This window comes from Podarcis vaucheri, assembly GCF_965113315.1.
Source record: "Podarcis vaucheri genome assembly, chromosome: 1".
Lineage (NCBI taxonomy): Eukaryota > Metazoa > Chordata > Lepidosauria > Squamata > Lacertidae > Podarcis > Podarcis vaucheri.
The window spans coordinates 75,662,379-75,679,828 of record NC_138759.1 but is presented as its reverse complement, the minus strand read 5'-3'; the positions used below and the strand labels follow the sequence as shown (position 1 = coordinate 75,679,828).

At 42.6% G+C, this 17,450-nt stretch overlaps 1 protein-coding gene across 2 annotated transcripts; it reads right to left on the bottom strand.

Annotated features, from left to right (window-relative positions):
- Positions 1-527: 527 nt before the first annotated feature.
- LOC309515011 (tumor necrosis factor receptor superfamily member 6-like) lies at positions 528-16,807 on the bottom strand. 2 transcript variants are annotated; one of them, XM_082192594.1, is made up of 11 exons: positions 16,688-16,807; positions 11,571-11,655; positions 9,719-9,850; positions 8,688-8,796; positions 7,908-7,978; positions 6,047-6,178; positions 4,954-4,976; positions 3,750-3,800; positions 3,296-3,445; positions 2,147-2,216; positions 528-1,597 (listed from the first exon to the last, which is right to left on the bottom strand). In XM_082192594.1, exons 1-11 carry the CDS (start codon positions 16,739-16,741, stop codon positions 1,299-1,301), a joined length of 1,176 nt encoding a protein of 391 aa, XP_082048720.1. In that variant the 5' UTR covers positions 16,742-16,807; the 3' UTR covers positions 528-1,298. The 2 variants fall into 2 exon arrangements, with proteins under 2 accessions (XP_082048720.1, XP_082048721.1); XM_082192595.1 differs by lacking the exon at positions 3,750-3,800.
- Between the last annotated feature and the right edge of the window lie 643 nt (positions 16,808-17,450).

Below are 17,450 nucleotides of genomic sequence, written 5' to 3'. Positions count from 1 at the left end.
CTAGGCTAGTTTCCTAGCAGCACGGCTTCCTCTGCCTCTGCGGAGGCAGAGCGTAGGCATCGTGGCCAGTAGCCACTGATAGCCCTCTCCTCCATCATGTCCTCAATCCTCTTTTAAAGCCCCCCCGTGGGAAAGTGGTGCTCCTTCTAAAAAATTGACAGCAGCTGAGTCGTTTAAGGGGGGGGGACCATTATAGGAGTGCTTTTTTAAATATACTTCGTCCAATGTCTTTCATTTCATTTCTCACTCAGCCTTCTATGCTGCTCGATGTTTTTTAGGTGCCGGTATTCCCATAATATAAATTTAACTGGATCCACTCCATGGTGAGGTTAAACATTCTAAATATGTTCAAACCCCCACCCCCGCAAGCCGATTTTCTAGCATCCCATCTTCAGAACTAAGGATGAAGCACTGTTAAGGCTCTTTGGACATTTTAAGTGCTCTGTAAATTGGAGCCATTTTGTTTCATTCCCTTTCATCTCACTTTTTTCCTTGTAAATTTCCCCACATATGACATAAGCAATGAATTTTAATAGTAGAAAGTGTTTTATTGACAAGTGTTTAAATATAAAAGATTTGCAAAAGGTATATATTTTTTAATACAAAAAATAAAATCTCACATTTCTAAGATTTCATTGTAAATATAAAGTCCCCCCCTGCCCCCACTCTTCACTGGAGTAACACCTCTACATGATTTTATAACCCTGCAGTTCTGGCTTCAAGCAAATTATGTCTCGTTTCAGCCTGCTGAACGTTAATAAAAACGCTTTGCAATTTATGTAAAACCTTTGGTATTACACTGAAGCTTGGTCACAATAGGAAGCACATTTTATAAAGAACATTTTTTTTCCTGATAATGCAAGTGTTCAAGATACAATATACTCCAGTCCTTTCTGTTGAGTATCTTACAGTAACAATTTCATTGGATATTTGGAAATGGTGTAAAATTGCATCATTTTGAACTGTGTACATTCATTTTCTACCTTCTTTGAACCTGAATGACAAACTGTTTGCAGCTGCTCAGATTTCATTGCAAAAATGTTCAAGTGCAGCAATTCACAGAAGCTCAAGTTACAATCTCACATTTTGATGTTACAAAATACATAGATGTAAATATGCATCATGCACTGTTGTCCTCCGGACAAATGGTACTAGTCTCCATACTTACCATATTAGCAGTGTGTTCTGCTTATACATCCTCAGCAAACTTACATGCACTAAAATAAGGTCAGCAGACCCATACAGTTTGTAGTTTGCAGATTCTGCTCTTGTTCAGTTTTATTTAAAAAACCAAAATATTAGTCTTTAGTCTCCAGTGTTATTATACCTTTGCTTTTTAATTCATTTGTTAGATTGTCATAAATATGTGTAAGCTTCATAGCCCACATGCCATTTAATAATTTAAGCAAAGCATCTTTAATGCCATATCTGTTTTGTAAAGTTTTTAGCATCTGATAACGTTGTTCACCGGTTTGTAAAGGGTGATCATGCTCTATTTCAGCAATGTCATTGTCTTCTAAGCCACTCTTTCTCATAAGATTCTTCCAGTCATACAGTAGTACGTGCCTCCTTGAGTCGAAATAGATTTCATTCAGCACTACAATACAAGATAATGTTTAGTTTAGAAGGTGTACTTTTAGTACACTTGCATGCTACTTAACTGCAGTTCAAAAAAACTTTATAGATTTTTCTTTCAATGTGATGCTATCTCTTTTCTTCTGCAGCATCTAGTTTAAAAGACTTAAATACCAACTGTATAGTGCTCAACATACTGCTATTTCAGTTAATGTAAGACTTCTACTTGTATAACAGAATTTGTCTCTGCAAAATGTGGGTCAATGACCATTGGCCTCTTGTTCTACATGCTCGCCTGCCATAGCTTTCTCATATTGGAACTTCTTGAATTTGGTGTACTAAAACATTTTAATTGGAACAATCGAAGTTGAAAAGAATCTACTTATTCACATACATAAATTTTTAAGTATTTCCTAAAGTTTAAGAACATAGCCAATAAAAAATTGGGACAGACATGAATACTGGATTACCATCATTTTACATCAGGTTAAAATCAGGAAGAATACTTTCTCAATACTTCTGCTGGTTTACAGATCGTGGGGTGGGGAAAACAACACTTGGAAAGACTTACCTTTAACAGAATCAGAATTTTCAGCCGACGCCACCACAACTACTACAGGTTGTTGCCTTGACCCCTGCAACTGGGGGGGGGGGGGATAACCGCCATAAATCTCAGTAGTAATTCAGAGATAAAGAATTCATATGATTTGCTTTAGGGTAGTTGGCATGTTATATTTATAAACAGTTCTACAAAAATTCATTAGCAGCCGCAATTTAGCTTTGTGGAATAGCTTTTTGAAGAAAACCACACATCACTGACAAACTTTAAGCAACCTTTCCTATTGCATGCTACAAAAGTGATGACTGTCACAGAATTTATTGAAGCATTTCTTCAAAGTATTATAATTAAGCAAAGGGCCATATTTTAAAATACGATGTTCAAGGGGTTCATTTTACAACAATACAGGCAGCGACCATTTTAGGTATGCCCAATATGTGTGTGATTGTGCACATGGACATTCTGCTGAATCCAGAAGTGACCCAAAAATGTCATCAAAGGGGGAATAATGGGACGCTTGCAGGCTTTTTCAATGGTGTTTCAAATATACGTAGTTTCACTTATACGTGTGAACATAACACCCACATAAATTGTACTCAAAAAGGCAACTCTGTCTTGCTATTTCTTATCTTTTAGTGCTTAAACTTTTCCTAACATTCTTTAACTCTCTATTCAACGGTATTTGTGAGCCAATGAATCATCACAAATATCCAACCAGGATATAAATATTAAATTTGTACAGAGAATGATTCTCATTGAACAACACTAATTAACTTAAAGTACCCCATCTTGGTCCATCCCAAGATGGAGTACTGTAGTACTCACATGGAAAGTAAGGTGAGTCTAGACTCTAGAGATACATTTCAGATACTTCTATCAATATTTGCTTTTTTTGTTTCCATCTACTTTAAGTATATTCTTTGCTTGAGCTCCCAACTGCTGTTTTTGGATTGCTGGTACCTAAGAATTGGCCAGCAACCTAATCAGTTTCTTGCACACCACCATAAAGCAGAGGTGGGGAAACCTTTGGCCCTTCACATGTTGTTGAGCTCCCAACTCTGATAAGATTTAGCTAGCAAGGCCAGTGGTCAGAGATGCTCCCACCCCATAGTCATCAGGTATAGAGAAAATTCCAGTTGAACAGCTTCTACACTTTCTTACATTGGGCTGCAGGCTTGCAGCGGTGGATTCAGTGCTTCCCAGGAGAGGTTCTTCATTTGTGTTGCCCACTGCCAGGTTGCTTCTGTCAGTATTCCCAGCCAACTTGTTTTCTGATACAGGACCTGACTTTTCCATCTGATTTATAAGCAACTGCAAGTAAAAGGAAAAAACCCTTTGGGTACTAGATGGTTGTCAGCTTTAGGAATGCTTGTTTGTGTCAAAAGCACAATCCTGGACATGTTTACTCAGCAGTACACACTCAGCTGGGGACATTTATTTCCATGCACCTGTTTACAGCAGGGGTAGGGACCTCCAGCTGTCCTCAGCCCTAGCCACGATGGCCAATGGTAAGGGGTGATGGGAGTTGTAGTAGAGCAACACCAGGAAGCCACAGGTTAGCCACCCCTGGGGTATAGGATCACAGCCTAAGCATAAGAACATCAGAATGTTTTACCGATTCAGATGAAGCTCCATTTGGTCCAGGATTCTTTTTCTTACAGCGTTCCTGGAAGCAGAGACCCAGTTTAAATGCAAGATCTGGTGTGCTTTGTTTTTGTTTTTAAAAAACCCTTCCCTATAAAGTGTTGCATGCACTCAGTGTAACAAACTGGATCGCTGATGCATGCGTGGGCAATATTGGCATGCCAGCATGGCATATTGCTGAGTCACAAATCCATAGACTGCTAAAGTACACATAGGCATCAATGATCCACTTTATATGCAACCAATAGTTATCTCTCATTATTAATTATTATTATTATTATTATTATTATTATTTTGGTAACATAGGTTTTATTCATTTTCATATTTAATTTTAACATGGTTATACCGAGATATATCTGTTTACGTTCTACCACATGACATGCAACAAATACATAAATGTAAAACAATAAACATTTCTGAATATACTAACAAAGTTGTGTCAAAATTATTATGTATATTAACAAGTATTGCTTAGATTGATGAGTATAAGTAAAAGGTATTTTGTTTCCATAACAATTAGAATTTATATAAAGGTGGTGGTTGGGGAATTAAAATGTGTACTTCACACACGCCAGACTGTGCTGTAAACTATGGCACTGTTCTACCATATGCCTCATTTTTTTGTGTAGCCAATAAAGTCACACCAAACTGCATAAAAACTGACATGTTTCTTTTGACCTCTTGCTAATTTAAATTTTTCTGTCAGTTTTTCCAATAATGCTGCTTGCTAAATTGCATTATACCATTGGCCCACAGTTAATAAACTGAGCCACTATCACTTGTGTACTAGATATCTGCACTATATCATGACAAGTTTTCATGACTGCAACATCACGCAGCACTGAGCACATGGAACCCAGTATAGCAAAGGATTTAAAAAAGTAGTTCCTTTATTTCCATGATTAAGCTGACACTCTTTCTTGAATGAGACTTCATATCCCCCCTGCCAGGTGTTTAAAAATATGCCATCAAGCTGCAAATTTAACAGGGTTATAACTCATCAATGAGATTATGAGATGCAAGAGACTAACGAAAAGGAACTGACCACAATGTCCTGCTTGACACATCCCACAATGACAACTTCCGGCCCTGTCCAACCAAAATATGGGGAAGGCAGGAAGCTAAGTATACCAGACATGTTTCTATAATAAGGAGTGACATTTATGGACACTTACCCACCAAGGTTGGGCAGATGTTTCTTGACAGGAATGGTGAGAGAGAGAGAGAGAGAGAGAGAGAGAGAGAAATAAATGTTTATATATCAGTGTATTGGGTCATAATACAGCAACTTTGAAAGTATTTCAAGACATAACTAAGATTGTTGGAATCAAAATGGAGATGACATGACTGTCATGTTCTCTTCATTCTTAGTTTTATGATTAACACAGTGGAATGAACAGGAGAACCCCCAGAGCAGCATAAGGGTGAGGGCGGGGACACTGTTCCATTGGGCAAGCAGAAGCACTTACACCAACAGGATGACCTCCTTAACACTACATTGCACTCTCTGACGTCAGCCGCTGATTTTGATGGTGTTTAACTTTCAAATAGGGACGCAGGTGGCGCTGTGGTTTAAACCACCGTGCCGCTTGGACTTGTGGTGGTTCATATCCCTGCGATGGGCTGAGCTCCTGTTGTTCGGTCCCTGTTCCTCCAACCTAGCAGTTCGAAAGCACACAGTGCAAGCAGATAAATAGGTCCTGCTCCGGCGGGAAGGTAAACGGCGTTTCCATGCACTGCTCTGGCTTGGCCAGAAGCAGTTTAGTCATGCTGGCCACATGACCCAGAAAAACTGTCTGCGGAGTGGACAAACGCAGGCTCCCTCGGCCTGTAAAGTGAGATGAGGGCCGCAACCCTAGTGTCATTCGCGACTGGACTTAACTGTCAGGGGTCCCTTTACCTTTACCTAACTTTCAAATAAAATGTTGTTAGTACTGAAGACTTATTTTAATTTCCAGTTTATGGTTAAATTATAGTTTGCAGGTGGAAAATTCTTTTCCTTCAATTACCCACAGAAGTTTTGTATATTTGTCCTAAGGTGGCTACCCCACCCCAGTTCTGTGTCACCTATGATAAGGCTATTGGTCCATCTAGTCCAGTATTAACTATTTAACAAAAGCAGAGGTCTTGTACATGACCTACTATCTGACCCTGGAGAGATCAGGGATTGGTTCTGGGACCTTCTGCAAGCTACACATGTCCTCGGCCAATGAGTGCTGGTCCTTCCCACTGGCTTTCCCAAATCCTAGCTGTTTTGTAGGAAATTACCTTCATCGCTTTGACAGAAACCATTTCTTGTAGACTTCCAGCGAAATAATGCAATAGCACCAAGGACAATGATAGCAGCAGGAACAACAATAAATGCAATGGCTAAAGAATTTGAAGTGGCATTCTTGGTTTCTAAAAGGAAAGGAAAAAATAAGCACATTAGAAACAGGTCCCAATCACCAGAACCTTTCACTTGGGCTGAAATATTGGTGAAAGATACACCCAGCTTGCTTTGGGTAACATAATTAACTCATGCTTTACAAAATCTTACCTTGTGCCTCTGATTGTAAATGTAGGAAGGGGGCCACAGAGGAAGACACAGGCCACTATCTCCCAAGAACGCAGCAATGTGGGGTGAAAAATGTTCAGTTTCATAAGCTCATTAATAACAATGATTGGATGCCACTTAAAAAAAATACTAGGCAAGCAGAAGCTTGGCAGTTCCAAAATATTTAGCGTTAACTCTCCAAAAACAAATCAAATGTGCAAAATCAGAATACTTGTTAGGGCACCTGAAAATGTGCTGATTTCCTAATTATTGATTTTCTGGAAAACCTACACTACTGCAAGTTTGTTACCTATCCTGAGTTTTTGCTTCAGGCCAGAGCAAGATAGAACAGGAGTGCATCCAAAGGTCTGCTCAGAGGCAAAACAGGTTATTGCAAAAACCTCTTATTGTAAAACCAGACCAGATGACCAGATGACAATACCAGGAATGCTTTGGAATAATCAATAGTGTGTGCTCTGTTCAAGTTATGGTCCTCAATGCAGTCAAATACTAATAAGCTGCCAAAACATGATCACTTAGGGCTAATTCACAATACCCTTTTGGTAAAGCTTTAATTTGGATGGAGACTATCCATGCAACAGCTGGCATGCATGAAGCAGTCAGTGTGGTGTAGTGGTTAAGAGCGGTAGTCTCGTAATCTGGGAAACCGGGTTCACGTCTCCGCTCCTCCACATGCAGCTGCTGGGTGACCTTGGGCCAGTCACACTTCTTTGAAGTCTCTCAGCCTCACTCACCTCACAGAGTGTTTGTTGTGGGGGAGGAAGGGAAAGGAGATTGTTAGCCGCTTTGAGACTCCTTCAAGTAGTGATAAAGCGGGATATCAAATCCAAACTCTTCTTCTTCATGTAATGGAGTCAGCTCAATCCACATTGCCATGGTGTCTCTCAGTCTGCTTTCAGAAGCATTGAATCTGAGTAGCTTCACTGAAGGGGCGCTGCGGAGTTCTCCCTCTCAGAGAGGGAGCGCCCCTTCAGTGATGTGCCTGTCCTGGCTTCTGCCTTAGCCCTATGCAGCCTCTTCGGGCAGGGGGAGCCTTCATCCCGCTGCCCTGAAGAGGCTTGGCGCGGTTATCCCAGAAGCCAGAACAGCTACACGGTATCCCAGAAGCCAGATTCCTCTTGCTGTTCTGGCTTCTGGGATTCAGAATATTTTTTTCTTGTTTTCCTCCTCCCAAAACTAGGTACACCCTATGGTCTGGTGCACCCTATGGAGCAAAAAATACGGCATCTCTTATCTTTTTACCATACCTAAATATTTTTATGTGCTTTATAAATAAAAAGTGGAACCTGCAACAAAATGTTGTAGCGTTGACTATTCCTGCTCACTTTTCCAGTCAGCTAGCTATGAGTACTTCAAGAGTACTCAATTCCACTAGGGCAGGCATAGGCAAACTCAGCCCTCCAGATATTTTTGGGACTACAACTTCCATGATCCCTAGCTAACAAGACCAGTGGTCAGGGATGATGGGAACTGTAGTCCCAAAACATCTGGAGGGCACAGTTTGCTTGAGGCGGCCCACTACAAAAAGCAAGAGAGGCGGTCATTCTGGAAAACATAGTGTTCATACTGTACCTGTAGGAGAGCCACACTTCATATCTGTAGTGGCACTGCAGTTTTCCACAGGAATCTGCCCTTCAGGACACCTAGATGTTAGGTTTAAAAAGAAGATGACAGACTTTCTAATCAGCTAGGGCATCTGTGCCTTCTAAAGACGTGCAGCTTAAACTTGTCTCTTCATACAGATGTGCAAACTTCATAGAAAATGAATTTGCTATTAAAAGTTATGAGAAGTTCTCACATGGATGACCAATAGCAAATATTTTATTTTTAAAAGTTAATTTTCATAAATTTTAAAATTAGCATTCTTATTTTAAATATAAAATTGTTAAAATTTAAACGGACCATAAGCACCTAAAGAATTCAGCTATTATCTTTCAAATTCCATCAACTCTGCTGGATCAACCCCCCCCTTAACTATCACCTAGTAGAAGCTATTCCATCAGACTACCTGTATTGTTTCCAACTCACCTGGACATTATGAAAACTGTAACTCTTAAGAACCGGCATCTAAGTTTGCTTTTTCCTCCACCCAATGCTGCCCTCAACTTGCCCAGCACAAAGGGGCTTTGGACTTTTCTGCCAATCATTATATTAACCAACCAGTATGCCTCATTTCTTAGGAAATACAAGTACCAAAAAGAGACCTGATTTAAAAACAAATAATTTAAAATTTGCCTTTTTTCTTGGGAGTTTTTTTATTATAAGAGATCACTTTTATTTAAAGTCAATCTGCGCCAACAGTACCCAAGCCTCTCTTTAAAGACAGCCACACTAACCCATTAATGTACGTACTTTGTCTTGCACATGTCACATTCCTCACAACCTGGGGGGCAGTAATACCCGGCTTTACACCGACATTCAGTGTTACTCTTCACAGTGCAGCTCTTCACCATTTCAAAACCTAAAAAAAAGGATAGAAATAAATCTGCAATGCTTCCTAAAATTGTCAATGGTCATCCTCTCTTTTCACAGAAGCACTAAAGTGTAGGAAGGGCCACATGTTCAAAACATTTAGAGAACCAATAGATTAACCTTGCCAACAAAGGTCCGTCTAGTTAAAACTATGGTTTTCCCAGTAGTGATGTATGGAAGTGAGAGTTGGACCATAAAGAAGGCTGATCGCCGAAGAATTGATACTTTTGAATTATGGTGCTGGAGGAGACTCTTGAGAGTCCCATGGACTGCAAGAAGATCAAACCTATCCATTCTTAAGGAAATCAGCCCTGAGTGCTCACTGGAAGGACAGATCGTGAAGCTGAGGCTCCAATACTTCGGCCACCTCATGAGAAGAGAGGACTCCCTGGAAAAGACCCTGATGTTGGGAAAGATGGAGGGCACAAGGAGAAGGAGACGACAGAGGACGAGATGGTTGGACAGTGTTTTCGAAGCTACCAACATGAGTTTGACCAAGCTGCGGGAGGCAGTGGAAGACAGGAGTGCCTGGCATGCTCTGGTCCATGGGGTCATGAAGAGTCGGACACAACTAAACAACAACAAAGGATACAAAGCAACTCAAAGATCCCTAAGTGAACACTGCCTTGGAAAGAACTAGCATTCAAGGTCATGAAGTGGGTCAGGGACAGGGAACCTCTTGCCTCCAGATGTTACTTAACTCCATCAGCCCCAGCCAGCATGGCCAGTAGCCAGAGATGATGAGAGATGTAGTTCAGCACCATTCTGGAGGGCCATAGTTTAAATAGATTGTGGTGGATCCCTTCAGCAGACTATTAAAGCAAAACAAAATACAACTGACTGGGAGAAGACAGCTGACCTTTTAAAACCCCAGCATCAGAAAACAACCAGTTCACAAAACCATACTGTACCAGATTTGCAATCATCACAAGGCAAGCATTTCTGAAATCCATTTGCATGAGCAGTGTAGTCTATTCCTTCCTGGCAGGGTGCACAAATTCCAGAAGTATGTGGCGTAAGGCAGCTTTCCGCAACATAGGTACCTATTATATGGGGACATCAAAAAAATTCAAGGTTAAAAGCATGTTAATTAAGGTATTTGCAGAATGCATACCTCTGACTTTATCTGCAATGTGAACCCTTTTGCTTAAATTAAGGTTACAAAGGTGTCAATCTATAAAGAATGTATGCAGCCCAATCTTATGTGTGTTTACACAGGTCAGCGTGTACAAGTTGGCTGCACATTTACTGGAAAGTGAATTCCACAGAACTGCATGGGACTAATCCCCAGAGCTATTGTCTGGAGTGAGAGAGATTGGGGCAGAAGTGTCAGTCTGCTGCAGAAGAGCTCTGATGGTGGAGCCATACCTGCCAGAGGCCCTTACTATGCCCCCTCAAAAAACACAGGAATAGATTGAACACCTGTAGCAGCAGGTCCCTAAATGGGGTGCTCCACGGGCGGGGCATAGGCACCTTTTTCCAATATTTAAACCAGAAACTTATTTTAAATGCAGAACATTTCAAAAGGGTGTTACATTTAGGCTTTAATAATTGAAGATAGCTCCTTATCATTCTTTCAAATCTAACACAAGCATATTTTTGGACTAGTGTACCATAGTGGGTAGATTAGATAACTGAGACTGGGAAGGCTCATGCCTGAATCTCAATCTTCAGTTCTACCCCCTTGGGGTAGCCATCATCTCTCAGCCTAACCCTACCTCAAGTGATATGTGTGAGCAGAAAAAGGGAGAGAGGAGGAGAGTCTCCGTTTTGGAGGAAGGCTTTGGACAAATGAAATTGATTAAAGGCAGAATTCAACTACCCCGTCACGCTAGTAGAAGCCAATGTACAGACTCCTGCTCGCACAATGGGGCTATCGATACCCCTCCTCCCCCAAATCTACTTCGGAGGGTTGGGAGATCCCTCAGAACAGCATGCCTGGGGAGGAGAGGGGAGACTGTTCTACAAGCCCAAGTATTTCTGCTTGCCCAACAGTACGATCTCCTTAGCACTGGGTTGGAAGAGATCCAGAGGGTCATCTAGTCCAACCCCTTGCCATGCATGAATCTTTTGCCCAACATGGGGCTCAAGCTCACAACCCTGAGATTAAGAGTCTTGTGCTCTACTGACTTGAGCTATGGTACCAGAATGCTTACACTGGTTTAAATGGTTCCTAACCTTTCTGAAATTTATTCACTTTTGCAACAGGAAATCATTTTCTTGACAAGCTCCCAAGTCAGAGGCATTTTACAGAGAAAGTGCAATATTTTTTTCCATAAAGGATGCAAATTCTCAAAGGTAGGAGCAGGGGAGAAAAGAAGAGGAGGAAGATCTACCATAAATAATTGCTTCCACCTCCCCCACAACCTATTTCACCTTTAAAGTGAATCTGCACTACTGCTGGCAAACCAACATACACGTTTCAATAAACACATAAATGTGTGCTTTGGCCCTAATATTTGCCTATTTGACAGAATAGCTGAGATAGTCTTTGATGAAATATATAGGAAAGAGTACCATATAAATGCTAAACACAATGAACAAATCCTTTTCAATAAGCTTTGGAGCAGGCATAGGCAAACTCAGCCCTCCAGATGTTTTGAGACTACAATTCCCATCAGCCTTGATCACTGGACCTGTTAGCTAGGGATGATGGGAGCTGTAGTCGCAAAACATCTGGAGGGCCGAGTTTGCCTATGCCTCTCCAACAAAGAGAGACTCAGTTATTTTGCTAGATATATAAGCTACTGCATGACCACTTACCTGCAGGGCATAGTTTGCAACAATGTCTCCCAGAATCAAGATATTTTCCATGATCACATTGAGGTATCAACCGCGGAGATTTAACCTAAAGAGATTCAGAGAGACAGGCTTCATAGGAATGGACTTCCCAGGTGCATCATCCCATCTTAATATGAGATTTATTGGCTATTTAAAAACTCACTTTCCAGTACTTCATAGGGAGAACACCTAAACATTTCTTTGCTAAGCTTTCAAGTAGAGCTCAATTCAAAATTTTGCTTTTTAAACACTCAAATCAAACTTTTATTCTCCTCATAGCAACCAGAAAAAGAGGTGTGAAACAATCTTTCCCACATAACAAATGCACCAAGCAAAACTCCTTTTGACATTTTGGGTAAAAGAGTTTCCTGCAGTAAGAAATACCCTCTGACATGAGGAAAGGCAAACAGTAAAGCTTTAAGGCAAGGATGGGGAGGCTGTGGCCTTCCGGTCAGCATGGCCAATGGGATGATGGGAGTTGTAGTCCAGCAGCAGCAGCTGCGTTCCCCATCCTAGATATGAGACATACATTATTTTAAAGGGTTTACCCTTGCCCTGCATGCAAACTGTGGGCTTCCTGCTTTTAGAACTGAAGAAGGAATTGGACAGTAGAAGAAGAAGAAGAGTTTGGATTTGATATCCCACCTTTCACTCCCCTTCAGGAGTCTCAAAGCGGCTAACAATCTCCTTTCCCTTCCTCCCCCACAACAAACACTCTGTGAGGTGAGTGGGGCTGAGAGACTTCACAGAAGTGTGACTGGCCCAAGGTCACCCAGCAGCTGCATGTGGAGGAGCGGAGACGCGAACCCGGTTCCCCAGATTACGTGACTACCGCTCTTAACCACTACACCACACTGGCTCTCTCCAGTAGCATGGACAGAGGGAATGTTCACGATGTGCTGAAAAGTTAATGCCAACTCGCTCATTTCCATGAGAAGGAAGGCGGCCTAACTCCAGCTCCTTATTGCAATTTATACAATCCGGATCAGTGTGCTACAACTGGAGCGGAAGTGCAAGTCAGGAAGTTCTGTTGGATGGAAAATGCAAGCAAGCCAAGAAACACACTAAGTTGTTTTGACATGAAGGACTGGACACTCGTCTTACATTCAAGCACACCTCTGAGGACTGGAATGTTATATTATAAAATAAAATCTGGGGTGTTAAAAATGGGGCAGTTCTGGAGCAGCACTTTCACCAAAAATCTTGGCTGTATTAGCAAGGACAAAATTTTCAATTTCTAAGCAGCTTCACCAATGCCAGTGGGATTTTCACAATGTGGTTGTTCAATCTATTAGTCAACAGGAGTTTTCTGAGTGATCCATGAACTTCTCAAACCCTAATAATAATAATAAATTTTATTTATACCCCGCCCTCCCCAGCCAAGGCCGGGCTCAGGGCGGCTAACAAGCAATAATAAGAACAAGTTGAATGAATACAACTTAAAAAACAAGATTAAAACATTAAAATGCAGCCTCATCACAGGAGGAGAAAGGAAAACAGGCTGGCTTCAGGCTATTGGAAACAGGGAGAATTCAAAGTGCAATTTCACAACTTGGAACTCTACTTTTAAGCTGCACATATAAATATAGTGGTCAGCTCTGACATTGAAAGATGATTAGTGGTAAAAAGGTGCGGTTCTCAAACTGATCAGAGACAAGATAAAAATGTGAACAAGCCTACATGTTCAACAATTAATTCTGAGTCTAAATGCATGACGAAGAAAGAGATCAGAACCACCCTTGTTAGCGCAAAACATAAACTTCTGCAATGGGAAACGGTGACCCTGTTGTGCAGTAGGAATAGGCCCTACCACTAGGGGTGGTAGAGATAAGGCCAAACTCAACTTTGGGATGGACTACATAGCTCAGTGGTAGATCACTTGCCTTGTACAAAAATGGCCTCACAACCAATTCCAAATGGTGGCTGGTATCCCTTGGGACTAGTAGGACACCAGGCAAGGAACCCAACAGTAGGTGGAGTCAGAGCCAATGAAAGGAGCTACCGCAGTCAATGACAGGCAGAACCGACAGATTCTAGTTTTGTTCCTCCATCTGAGCTGTACAAGGGTGAGGAGGCTGAGAAGGAGGAAGTTAACAGCTAGTGTCATGTCCTAGACTGGCTGTAGGTAAAAAGGCAAGGATGGCAGGGGCCAGCTGAGAGCGGTGTCCTGTTGAAAGGGATCAGATGCAGGGTTCTGCAAGAGACCCCAGAGAGTCACTGCCAGTTAAGTGTAAATCACCCTGGACTAAGTGGACTAATGGTCTGAAATTGCACGTGGCAGCTTCCTATATTCCTATCCTGCTGATTTAAACAGAATGAATTTCCAAGTTGTGCCTTGAACACTAGGCTGTAAACCAAAAGCAGGGAGATAGCTGGAGAGATTTCAATAACAAAAGACTAGAAAGTTGCTCCTAGATATACTAAATGTGATGCCCATGTTTCGAAAACCCTTCATTACGAGTTAGATGCCCCATCTAGGCTCTTGCAGCAGAAGAGACTCTTTTCTTCCTTGCACTCAGTTTGAGAACCAGGGTGAAAAAGCAATACACAGAGTGAATTAAAGCACAATGATCTCAAGGTGATTTAGTAGTGAAAGAAAGCAAAAACTAATTAGGATGTGCAAATTAGTTTTTTCTGTGACATCTACTGACTACTAAAATAATGCACTTTGTGAAAATACTGTTATGTGGCTTGTTACCTAGATGCAATTCTGTTATTTTCCCCTTGGGTTGGCAGAGGCTGATGGAGAAATTACATTTCAGACATTCAGTATTTATTTTTAATGCTAACATTGCTAATGTTACTGAGACATTTAACAATCAAGAACATTCCACCTTACATTCCAACTGAAAAAAAATCCCATTTACTTGAAAATTGTCTGTGTTTAGAATCACAGAGACTTTGTTGGAAATTACTTCAATCTAAATCTGTAAGATACATTTCCAAGCTGCAGTGGTAATATCAGCTGCACTTATACTGCCACAGTCCAAGGAAAATTTACAAGAAAAATTAAATTCTTCAGTGAATTTACAGTGCAATATTAATCATGCCTATTTAGAAGCAAACCCCATCATGTTCAAATGGGGGAACTGTGTATGCATGGGATTGCAGCCTTTGGAATATAGCACCTTGCCTATGGTACCTACGTGTGCTCTCATTTAGGAACCTTACAAGGCCAGATCTGCTAAGCAGCACTTGTTGAACTTAATAACTTAATTTTACAGTGTACTGGTCCTGACTGCTAGAGAGGGGATGCATAAAAATTCACTGCAAAATAAATAATTAAATATTACATCAGGGAGAAGTCTGTGCTAGTTTTCCTAAGGGAAAACAATCAAAATTACAACCACCCCTGTCCACCTGCAGTTTGAAATTAGCACATGAATATCCAGTGGCCTGGTCACTTTTCTTTATGCTTTTGTTTAAACCTGTCCATCAAAGCAAGCTATACAGTAGCTGCAAATTGCAAAGCAATAGCAGCAAATCAGCCAGCAATAAAGACATGCTATATATGCTGTAAACAAGGTACAAAAACTAATAAAATCCACAACCATTCATAAACATATGTGTTTACATAGAGCAAAACAAAAAACCCCATAAATGTAACATAAAATATCATGTGCATACAACAGTCACATTTGTTATGGTTTGAATGCTTGGTACCCTGATACATAATTTTTAAATTAAATAATTGAGATTACAAAGTAGAAAACTAAAAGTTATATTTCTTGCTTCCAGTGTATTCTGTGGAGTAGGTAGTACCATAAGCAGGTATTTTAAAATTTATTTTAAAGACCTATACCCCTATCTTTTAAAGAAGGTAAACTCTTAAGATGGCTTGTATTTCTTTACCAATCTAGCTTCTCCAAACATAGGTTTCTGCCCCGTTGTTTTCCCATTTCAGTCTTCCTAAAAGCATTTCTGTCTCAAGCAATCATCCTATCATAGATATAAACTATTTAAACTGATTCCCCCCACCTTTCAGGCCACAAAGGTGGAAAAGCTGTTGGCGTATCAGGAGCTGGGCTAGTAAAAATATTTCGGGCCGATCATCTTTATGAAACTATTTGCAGTAGAACGTAGTAATAGACGTAATAGGAACATAGGAATAGACGTAATGAAAATCAGACATAGGAGAGGAAAGGTGGGTGGGTGGGGAGGAAAAAAGCCGCCAAGTGTGTCTGAATGTGTCTAAGAACGCTAAGAGCAAAGTCCTCTCGAATCCCGGAACCCCTCTGCCTGACGTCACAGGGTATTAACATGCCCTTACCCTCTTAATGATGTCACCATTAATGGTTATTACAGCAGCAATAATTGACTTCAAGCGGAGAAGGGAATAGCTTTGGCTTGCGGATTTGAAGGCGGGTTCCAAGAGGACTCCTTGGGGAGCGCCTACGCCCATCCCACTTTCATTTCCTCGACTTCCCACCGTTTCTGGGAAGTGCAAAACCTCGTCTGAGAAACGGCGGAGCCGATCTCCCTCTCGAAGCGCCTCCAACTTCCAAGACCCCCCCCCCCAATAAAGCCAACCGCCGCCCTTGTGAACTTTCCGCTCTTCGGAAGAAGGCGACCCTCAACGTCGCTTGTCCGATGCGGGCAGGAGCCATTTTGAGCAGCGGGGGGAAAGCCGAAGAGAGCCAAAACTTGGGAGCCGGCCGGCTTCCTTATCGGCCGCGAACACAAGCGGCACGCGGTGTAAGGTCCGCGGCGGCCGTAGGTCACGAGGAAGGCGCTTCCCCGTGAAAACTCACACCCGGGTGCCGCGGGAAGGGGGACCCCGCTCCCCACCAGTCCCAGCCAGCGGCGCCGGGGGGAGCTGCTGCTGCTGCTGGGAGCCCCCACAACCCCCGAAGGAGGACTCGCTCCAGAGATCCTGGCGCCTCCCAACCCGGGGCCGCTTCGCCGCGCGGGGCAACAATGCGTGAAAGGCGGCGCACTAAAAACAATGTCTCGCGGGGAAGGCGGGCGCGCGCCGCTCGGCCCTTGGAGAGCCTTCCTGCTGCCGCTGCCCTGCGCCCAACTCGCGAGGAGAGCGGCGCTGCCTTCTGCTCTCCGCCGCCGCCCCGGGGTTCCCGCTCTCGCTGCCCGTCCTCACTCACCCCCTGAAGCGCCAAGGCCGCCAACAGCACCGCCACTCTCAACGCCACCGCCATAGCTCCAAATGGGACGAAAAAGCACTGCGCCTCTGAGCTGCGGAAGCGCCCCGCCCACTGTCCCTTGGGGAGGAGCAACTTCGGTCCTGCCCCTTGAGAGCTGCTATTGGCCGGTTTCTCTCTCCAACCCCCGCCCCGCCCGCACGGAATAAAGTTATGGGGAAGTTGCAAGAAAGCGAATCGGTGCTGGGTTCGGGGTTTCCCCCACCCCCCAGGAGTGTAGCTTTAGTCCTATCTGGTAAAAACACTCCCCCCAGGAGTGTAGCCTTAGCCCTATCTGGTAAAAAATAAATAAAAGGAATCGGGGATCATTTATCCGTGAGAAATGGCGTGAGATTTCTGGCCGCAGCCCTCATACCCGAGTTCTCAATGGCCCGCGCTCTTTTTCTTTATGCTGTCCTTTTCATTTAATAAGATTAGCAGACCGCTTGGTTGTGAGAAACTCTACGAGCAGTTTACGGAAATAACAGAATAAAGCATTGCAATTTGGGATTAATAAACAGCTGAAACAGGAGATGGGAAAAGGCTCTTCTTTACACACATCCCACCCAGGAGATGGAGAGCAAGAGGCAAACCTGGCAGGCTAGCTATGGGGCGGGGAGGGGGAGCATGAACGAGGGGGCTGTCCATTCCTTTGCCAGTGTTGATGCCTGTAATGTGTAGGGTAGCTGCAGGGACGGGGAGGTGGGAGCAGCCTGCGAAGTGATGG